The sequence below is a fragment of the Manacus vitellinus genome, unplaced genomic scaffold (genome assembly GCF_001715985.3).
Source record: "Manacus vitellinus isolate BGI_N305 unplaced genomic scaffold, ASM171598v3 scaffold_12_pilon, whole genome shotgun sequence".
Classification (NCBI taxonomy): domain Eukaryota; kingdom Metazoa; phylum Chordata; class Aves; order Passeriformes; family Pipridae; genus Manacus; species Manacus vitellinus.
Window position 1 is genome coordinate 18564078 of NW_021938949.1, and position 9928 is coordinate 18574005.

General features: G+C 50.7%; 1 protein-coding gene across 1 annotated transcript in view; it reads left to right on the forward strand.

Moving 5' to 3' along the window:
* Positions 1–3731: 3731 nt before the first annotated feature.
* The window catches only part of RAB40C (RAB40C, member RAS oncogene family), a 24781-nt gene continuing 18584 nt past the window's right edge, over positions 3732–9928 (forward strand). Inside the window, exons 1-2 of the mRNA XM_029957915.1 lie at positions 3732–3783; positions 9137–9197. Coding sequence (XP_029813775.1) covers positions 3756–3783; positions 9137–9197 — 89 coding nt within the window. The 5' untranslated portion in view covers positions 3732–3755. The remainder of the gene's footprint in view (positions 3784–9136; positions 9198–9928) is intronic.

Genomic DNA, 9928 nt, shown 5'->3' on the forward strand with positions numbered 1-9928 from the left:
TGGTGATGGGAGTGTAGTTACTGTTGTTGTCTTGTGGAACATGGTTCTGCCAGAGGACGAGTCCCAGGAGGCCAGTGCCCACCTCGGTCTGGGGGAGAGCCTGTGGAGAAGCCAGGAGTGTGTATGTCACAGGGATGTGCTGTGGAGCTGCTCTGGGCCTCACCTTGTGTCATGTTCCCAGTACCCCCCCAAAGCTGGGCTCTGCAGAGCTGCTGCTGGGAGTGCTGCCTGTGGGCAGCACCCTGTGGGTGGGGGGATTTCACCCTCAAATAACCTCCCAGGGAGGGTCTCTGTTCAGGGCTGCTGTGAGCTGCTGTGCCAGTGTCCCTGCTGTCCAAATTCCTGCTGTGAGCTGCTCTGCCAGTGTCCCTGCTGTCCAAATTCCTGCTGTGAGCTGCTGTGCCAGTGTCCCTGCTGTCCAAATTCCTGCTGTGAGCTGCTCTGCCAGTGTCCCTGCTGTGCACATTCTTTCTGTGAGCCCCAAGAGCGAGTGTTGGTTTGGTTGTGGGGGTGGTCTGTAGGGTTTTGCCTTGGTTTTGGGGTGAGGTTTTTGCATGCCAAGGCCTGGAAGTAGGAATGAAGCTCTTATTCTGGAGCTGGCCTTCTGTCATGGCCCAGTGCAGACCTGGAGCTTTTTGCTTTTGGCCTCAGTTTTGTGACCTCCTTTTTGTGACCACCCACCTTTTGGCCTCAGTTTTGTGACCTCCCAGCACTTCTCTTCCCTCTGTTCTCTTGGGCTGGTTGGTGAGGATGGGACTTGGCTGGGTGTTGCTGCATCTGCCTTTTCTCTGTGCTCAGCAGGGATGGGGCATCTGGCCCCTGGCTGCTCTCCCCCAGAGTGGCTCCAGCTTTCCAAAGTTGCTGGGCAGCCCCACGTGGTGCCTGGGCTGCACACACAGGGGCAAGGCTTTCCCTTCTAAACCCCAGCCACCTCAGGCATGGCTTGGAAAGGTCTAGTAACATCTGTGACACCCAGGGACTTGGTAGAGTAAACAAGTCACCTTTGGACACTGCTCAGATATTGCTGGCATTTGGGATAAATTAATTTCTGCACTAATGGCTTTAGGCTGGACTTAGCAGAGCACAGAAGGGCTTCAGTTCCAAAGTCTGTGGCACAGGCAGAGGAGCAGCCACAGTGATGGGTTTTGCACAGTTTATTTGTTTGGTTCTAACTCTTTTAATCCAGCTGGCAGGTTGGCACAGGCCCTTTGGTGGGAGAGGGAGGGACCTTTCAGCAGCTTGTGTCTTGTGGACACAGCAGTAAGATGACAGCTGGCTTGTGTGACAAAAGACATGTCCCCAGAGGTGTGCCAGGGGACTGGGGGGGTCGCCTTGAGTGACAGCCAGCCAGGCTCTGCCAGCCCTGCAAGAGGGTCTCAGAGGAAGGGACACCCTGGAGAGCCTGGCCTGGAGAGCCTGACTGCTAGGGAGGGGAAAGGGCTTTCTGCATAGTTTATGTTCTCACAAAAATTCGTAGTTGTCGTGGTGTTCTTGGCATCCACAGCATTGTCTGACCTGGTGATGAAGGTTTTATACCAAATTTACCCATCTCTGTTTAGCCCCAGCTCCGGGAGTCCTTGGTGCTGAGAAGCTTCACCAGAGATTCATTCTTAATGTTTTCAGTTTGCAAAAGCAAATTAAAAAGGATTTACAGTCTGTTGACCCACTCTAAAGTGTTTCTGGGTGCTTATCTTATATCTGTGGCAGTGAAAACACTCATTTAAGACCAGCTGCACACTGGGTGATTGTGGCTTCCCTGTGTAGAAGGAAGGATTGTCACAACACAGGTTACAAATTCAAGGCAGAGTTGGCTGGATGCTCTTGACAGTGTTTGCCTGTTTTATAATCATGGCATGTCTTTAATTTTTCAGTTCTTTGCTCTCACATCCCTCCATCCCTTTCTCCTCTCCAATGCCATGCAGCACAACCAGCTCTTCACAGCTGGTTACTCCCGTTCACTGGGAAATCTCAGCAAGTTAAATATTTGATGTGTGTTCTCTGTGTTTTCATTCCAGCCCTGTGCCCTCCCCTCTTCCCAGCAGCCACTGGTCAGTGTGGCACTAACCCCACAAACCTCTTGGAGGGCCTTCTGTACTGGGCAGAGCTGATGACCTGTGGGCAAACAGAAGAGCCTGGGGGTGTCTGGGAGAAAATCCAACGTTTTCAGTTAGCCCCTGGTGGCGTGGTGGCTTCAGCTGTGCTAATGACAGTCACCAGTCAAAGTCCATCTCCAGGCTTGCTGGGTGAGGCACTGTGGTGGCACTGTGAGCGTATCCTGGTGGCTTGTGAGCAAGAGTCCCTTCTCCCTGCCCCCAGCAATGAGGTGAGGTGGTACAGAATAACCTCAGTGTCCTGGCCATGCCCCTCCTGGCTACTGCAAAAATTAACAGTCTTTTGGCCAGAACCAGGGCATTCTCCCCCCCTTATTCTATACCATCCGTGTCATACCCAGATCCTACACCTTCCCACTATATGTATATACATAAGAGCATATATATATTTTTATATATATACATATATATGTATATACACACATAAGGTATCATTTCCATAGTCAGTGACCATCCCCCCAGGGTGTCTGTTGAGTTCATTTAGTCCATGGTTGTGGGTCCTCTCCATCCTGGATGTCTCCCAGGGCAGGAGGGCTGGTGTGCTGTCAGCTGGTTCCAGCTGCATCAGGAGCTCAGGACTGGTGTATCTGGAGCAGTCCATCCTCACTGTCCCTGGCAGTTCTGGCACACAGTGGCAGTGTCATTCAGCAACCAGTATCATACAACTGAACATAGACTGTTCTCACCCAAAAATCACATCTCCTTGAGGGGCACATCATGTTTCCCTGTCCCTCTGCATCAGCCACCAAGTGCACCCAGTGCTTGGATGAAACCAATCCCACGGGTGGTTTTGCCTTTGCTCGAGGCAGGACTGGTCCAAACTATCTTCCCTCACACATTCCTCACATGCATCATGGGGACTTTATCCTCTTCTACAGTATGGGGAGGTTTGGATTGGAAAGGCAGTGAACCAGTGCTGGGACTTCCCAGTGGAGCAGAGCATTTCTGTAGGGGTGTGACAGAGTCCCCTCGATTGATCTTATTTATATAGTGCATTGAATGAAGGATTGGCCTTGGCTCATCGTCATTGCAAACCTCCAGTTTTGCCTGTTGACCTTATATATCACTTTGCCAGTGGATTGGTTGTCTTCTTTTGAACTATAAATAAATGAAACCCAATTTAATTTAAAAAATGGAGGAAAAAAGCTGAGGTGGCATTATACAGCACACATCTGTAAGCTGGGGGAACTGATTATATTTTTAATGAAGTTCAAGTAATGTGCTCTGGTTTTTGTTGTCGATGGACTAACAGAGTGAGGTGGTGGATTCTGAGCTCCCACAAGCAGAAAACAGTCATGTAAGAAATGAGGTGGCAAAAGCATCTTTGGTCAGTCTGACTCATGCAGACTGGAAATGACTTTAAGTGTCAAAGTGGAAATGACTTTGGGTGTCTCTGAGAAGAAAAGCAAGTGCCTTCAAACTGTATCAATGTCTCACTTGAGCACATTGATTTATTTTTATTATTTTTAAAATTTTTTTCCTTTGGAAAGAGGTTTTTGAACCTCACCTGGAATGTCTTTTGCCCTAGATTTGTGAATAAATTATGTTCTTCTGAGAGACACTGTGGATGCAGACTGGGGGTGTTGCTGCCCAGCCTTCGAGGGAGGTCTCAGGAAAACCTGCTGATGTCTGGTTTAAAGTGGGATGGGTCCCTTCATCCCTCTGTTATGGGGTGAGTCCTGGTTGTACCTTTGTGGTGTTTGTGGAGGTGCAGTGGAGCTGTTGGCAGCTGGATCGTTAGAGAGGACACTTCATTTGGACCAATCACCTAAAATGCAGTATTGGCTCTGGCATCACCCCGAGAGCTGGGATCGTTCTCGCCCCAGCACTGAGTGAGGATCCCCTTGGAAAGCTAAAGCAGGAGAAAGGCACATGCTGCTCTCAGGTTTTGCTCAAATCTGCCTTTTTAAGGGGAGGTGACCCTTCTGGTCCCCCACCCAGGCGTTGGGGCACCTCAGGAGTCTGCAACAGCAAAACCTGTCTCCTTTTCTCTGAAACAAAGACCCACACAGAGCCCAGAGGCCACTGTGTTTCAGCAGTAAATATTTACAGAGCCTTGTTCATTTGAGCTATTTAAAGCAATTTTCCTGAGTCATCAATCTGTTTAAAGAGAGAGCAGGAAATGCACATCTCCCTTGTCTTTCTGCCTTTTCCAGTGGGACTTCCAGATCTAGGTACCTGCTTTCCTGCTGCCTCCTCCATTGTGTTTCCCAGGCTCGTGCAGGTGCAGTTCAGGGGCTTGGCTGAGTGGAGGTAGCCCTGTCTCTAAGCCATGCATTCCCAAGGGGAAAGGGAATGACAGAAAACTGTCATTTCTCTTGGAGGGGTTTTACTTTTCCTACTCACATCAGGTGTCATCTTTTGGGTGAAAGCTTGAACTAAGCTCAGGTTGGGTGTGGGGTTTCCAGGTGATATCAATGCAAAGTGTGTTGTGCACTGCATGAGTAATCTGGAAGAGGTCAGAGTTTCCCATAACAAATCCTGTGTATTCCCATGGGAAAATGGCTTTGCTTTCTTAGGTTTTCCTTAGACCAGTTGGCAGTAGAAGGAAAGGTTTGGAATTCCCTGGAGCCTTGCCCGGGAGTGTGAAACCCGGCTCTGCAGAGGAGAATGGGGTGTCTGACATCAGACTTGGTGACAGCAGATCCCTTTGCACAGTGCCCTGTGCCAGGTCTGCTCCAGGAACGGGGCTGGGATGGCGTCAGCAGGAGTCTAAAGCAGGGCTGGAAAATTAGCAGTGGAGTCGGCCCAAGTGCTAAATCTGAGAGAACAGCCCAGACTTGTTCCCCAAGCCTCATTCACTGTGTTGCATCATGCTCGATATTGGTCCAGGAGGAGATCAGTTGATATAAAATAAGCTTTGAACAAGAGTGGTTTCTTTGCCCCGGCGCCGCTCCCTGAGGGCCGGGCAGGGCTGGTTCGTCACCGCGTGGGGTTGGTGGGGTTTGAGCAGCACGGCCCTGCTGAGGCATCAGGGCTGGAACTGGAATGTCTGTGCCTGGCTGCCAGCAGAGGGGATGCTCAGCTGGGGGAAACCTGTCAACACCACAGTGTCAGAAAGATATAAGCTCTTAGGGAGTGTCCAAAGGAGGGCAAGGAAGATGGGGAAGGGCCCTGATTTGAAGCCGTGTGAGGACACTGAGGGCACTTGGTGTGTTCAGCTGGAGGAGACTGAGGGGAGACCTCACTGCAGTTCCAACTGCCTGGGCAGGGGCAGAGGAGGGGCAGGGACTGAGCTCTGCTCTGGGGGGACCAGGGACAGCACCCAGGGAATGGCTGGAGCTGTGCCAGGGCAGGGTCAGGTTGGATCTCAGGAAAAGGTTCTTTCCCCAGAGGGTGGTTGGGCACTGCCCAGGCTCCCCAGGGCAGTGGGCACAGCACCAAGGCTGCCAGAGCTCCAGGAGGGTTTGGCTGATCCTCTGGGGCACAGGGGGTGACTCTTGGGATGGTCCTGTGCAGGGCCAGGGTTGGACTTGATGACCCTTGTGGGTCCCTTCCGACTCAGCGCATTCTCTGATTCTGTGAACTACAAAAAGGAAACTTTAAAAACTGCCCTTGAGCTGCCTGAAGTGCAGAGGCAGAGCAGCAGCCCTGGCGTGGCCATGGCCATGCACTGTCTCCCTGCCCTCAGCCTCTGCACAGAGGTGGCATCTAGTGGCTGCTGTGGCCCTCTGTCCCCATGTCCCTGGGGTGAGGGAGGAGCCAAGGCTGAGCTTGAGCTGTAGGCTGGGCCTAGGAAAGCGAGCTGGGCTGCTGTCTTAGTTTAACAAGATTACAACTTAGAAATAAGGAGACTTCAGGTGGAAGTGTGGAAAGGGAAAAAGAAACAGCTTTTTATTAACAAAATCTGAATAAACAACAAATGGTGCAATTAAAAACTTTCAGAAGAAAACAAAGCAAAGTCCCAAATCCCCAGGTGGAGGAGGAGAAACCCCTGGCAGCCCGGGGAGGGGATGGGGGGAGTGGGTGGGAGGCAACGTTGGGGAAAAATTCCAACATCTACATTATGTAGATTTTGTGGCACCAGTGAACCAGGGTCATCCTGCACAGCTGTGGGAGAGCTGTGAGCTGTGTCCTGCCTGGGATGCTAACCAGCTGGGAAAAATAACATACCAAAAGGGAGTCCCTTTGAGCTGTCCTGATGCTCTGAGTGTTTCTGGAAGAGGGAGGCTGAAATCTTCTCCAAAACATCAGTTGTACAGATTTTGGTCCTTATCAATGAGCTTGTGGGCAGAGTTTGCTCCAAAACCTTTTGTAAATGCAGTCCCTAGTGCCAGTTTGGGTGTGTGCAAGTTAAAAAGTACAGCACTTTCCTGCACCCCGTTGACCACATACTGCTCTGCCTTAACTCAGGTGTGTGTGACCATCTCAGAGCAGTCCCCCAGCAGTGCCACGGGGGTGATCCTCAGAAAGGCCTCCCCCCTCCACCTCCAGTGCTCCGATGCCAAGGAGAGAAGTTCTGCCCAAACACACAGACTGCCCTGAGCCAGGCAACAAAACCACTTGGCTGGAATTCCAGCTGCCTGGAATTGGGAAGGGGTAGGTTTGGTACTTTTTTTTTCACTGAGCTTTTGCACTTGGCATGAAGTGTGGGGGGCAGCAGGTACCTGGAGACCCTGCTAGAACCATCCATCGTGGGGAGCTCTGGGAATTCCCCCAGGAGCTCTGGGCTGCCAATCCTGCCTGACTCCTGGGAAGGGAGATCTGCAGGTACAAAGACAACCTCGTGCTTCCTCCCCCCATCTCACACACCTTCTCTGTGTGTGACATCACTGTGAAGGACATGAAGGGCTTTTGCTTTGCCTGTTTGTTCTTTCCCTGGGGAAAGAAACTTCCCCCAGGAAGTTTTCCAGTGCATTTTTTACTGGTTTTCTGCTTTGGTCATGGCTGTATTATTGATATTTTATATATATTTATATATATATACATATATATATACATGAAACAACCAAAGACTGGTGTCACTCTGGTTTAAGGTATGTGATGTAGTTTCAGATGAACACAGAGTATTTAAAGCCTTTCTCTGGTGACTGAGTCATGAATATTTGGGACAGGGAGCCCATGTTCCCCATGTTGGGGATGTAGGATGGACACTTTGTGGGTGTGGAGCCTAATGAAGACATTTGTGTGTTTGACATTTACATTAATGAGCTTTCTTTTCTTCCCAGTCAAGCTGAGCCTCTCTTAAGGGCTCATAATCAAGTGATTTGTTTCACCTCACCAGTGGCAGTTTTGGAAATGTGGTTTCTGTGCCCTGAAAACTGCCTCTGTTCCCCCTCCTTGGTGCTTTCCTGCAGCTGCTCCATCTGTGTGCCTGCACTGCTGAGCGAGGGCTCCTGCCTGCAAGGAGCTCCTGTGCCTGAGGAGGAGGTTCTGCGTGGGGCAGAGTCTCTGAAACAGCACACTGGGCTTAATTAGCCCCTTCCCAACAGCCCATCAGAGCCTGGGTCAGGAACTGGCAGGAGAAGATGTCTGGATACTCCCTCCTTGCTGGGGAAAGATGTCTGAATACTCCCTCCTTGCTCCCACTGCTCCTCGCCATCCCTGGGGATGAAGGAGATTTATACCCGCCTGAAAATAAATACAGATCAGTCACTTGTCTCTGGAGGAAGATAAAATGTAAACTGTCTGTTTTCTGTGATAAAGCTCTGGAAATAGTTGGGATTTAAGATAATTATCTTTATTGCTTTTTATAGCACCCTGTGAAGGCTGAAATCTAATTTGTTTTTCACTAACAGGGAACTCCTGCAGATGACTCAGAAAAATCCATTTGCTCTATTGACAAACTTGTCTGTTTGGTTGTCAGGGCAGTGTTCTCCTTGCAGGGAAAGGGAAATGCAGGTCGGGTTTTAATACAGATTCAAAGTCTGATATCTGTTGGCAAGAGGAAAAAATAAAGTTGATCTAATCAGAGTGAAGAGACTCTGCTTTATTAAAGAGGGCTGTAAATTAGTTGATGCTTCAGTGGGTGTGCAGTGGTGGTGCTTCGTGCTTTTGTTTAAGCAACTTCACTTGAAGCTTATTAACTAGAGCCTGCAGAGAAGCTGCTTTTCCTGGGCACCTGGATTTCGGGAAGGAGGTGGGAGGTGCAGCTGTGACTCTACCCCTGTGCCTGGGGCTGTGGGGAGGGTTGAGTTTTGCATCATTTGAACCTGTTGCTTGCAAGTGGAGTTGCCCATTTTAAACTTCTTGGTCTGACTGTGAGGCAGGCTCCCCCTGTTAACAAACTCCTCGTGTGTCTGAAGATGTTGGACACCCCTTGTGTGAATGAGTTGTGTGCCAGCACAGCTGGGTGTTGTGGTTTGGGGGGGGTTCTGGTGCTGTGTGTGAAAAGCAGATGATGTCTGTGCTGCCTTCTCAGCCCTTCATAAGGGGGAGTGTGTCCTGCCTTGCCTCTGGGATCCACACCCCAGGGCTGCTCAGAAGAAGAAACAGCATTCCCTGGGCAGATTTTCTGTATCAGCCACCTCTCAGAATGTCCTGTGACTGCAGGCAGGGATGTTTGAGATGCTGGGACTGCAGGCTCAGGTAGTGGAGATGCTTATAAAACGAGTGTGTCTCACCCCCCAAAAGTCTAAATTATCAGTCATATGGGATAATGCTGCAAACCACTGAATCTCACATAGTCACAGAATGGTTTAGGTTGGAAGGGACCTTAAAGCCCATCTCATTCCACCCCCTGCCATGGGCAGAGACACCTTCCAGTAGACCAGGTTGCTCCAAACCCCATCCAGCCTCTCCTGACAGGTTTTATCCAACAATGGACAAATCGTAAGAAACAATGGGGTTAACTGCATTTTCAGGGAGGAGGGATAGAGCTCCAGCAGAGCAGTCTTTGCCTTGAAGCAGAAGCCTATTTCTATCAAGTCTCTATTGTCCTCCACAAAGAGGCAGCAGAGCAGAGGGGAGAGAACATCCCTTTCAGTAAACATGAGGTGACAGATCCGGGTGGGCAGAGCAGGGTTCCTGTGTGTCTCTGAAGACATTCCCAGTGTTTGCTCAGCTTTTCCTTGCTTTTCTTTCAGGAATTGACTACAAGACCACTACTATCCTGTTGGATGGCAGAAGGGTCAAGCTGGAACTCTGGTGAGTGTTTGTGAGTGTGATGCAGGGGGAGGGGAGAGCAGGGGCAGGGGGCTCTGGGAGTGCTGGGGGGCTGCTGGACCCCAGAGCACAGAGCATCCCTGGTGAGGCTCCTGCCTGTTCTTCCCAGTGAGTTCCTGTGGCAAACCAGATACCTTTCTGTCAGTGGAGTAGCACAAACACCATGCTGCTCTGTGCTGGAATAGTCTGATTTCTGTCTTTCTCCATCGTGCCTGACCATTTCTGCCACTACTCTGCACTTGTGAGACCCCCCTGCAGTTCTGGGTCTGGGTCTGGGGTCCTCAGCACAAGAAAGACATGGACATGAACAGGTCCAGAGGAGGTCACAGAGATGCTCTGAGGGCTGAAGCCCCTCTGCTCTGGGGCCAGGCTGGGAGAGCTGGGGTTGTTCACCTGAAGATGATCTCAGCGGTCTTTTCCAACCCATCTGATTCTATGATTCTGTGATTCTCAAGTCCAGCCCTTTATCCAGCCCCGCCGTGGTTCCCAGGTCCTGATGCCACATCCAGTCTCACCTTAAACACCTCCAGGGACAGAGAATCCACCACTTCCCTGGGCAGCCCATTCCAATGCCTGATCAGCCTCTCTGGAAAGCATTTCTTCCTGATATCCAGCCTAAACCTCCCCTGGCACAGCTGAAGACCCAGCCCTCTTGTCCTACTGCTGGTTCCTGGGAGAAGAGCCCGACCCCCCCCTGGCTCCCCCCTCCTGTC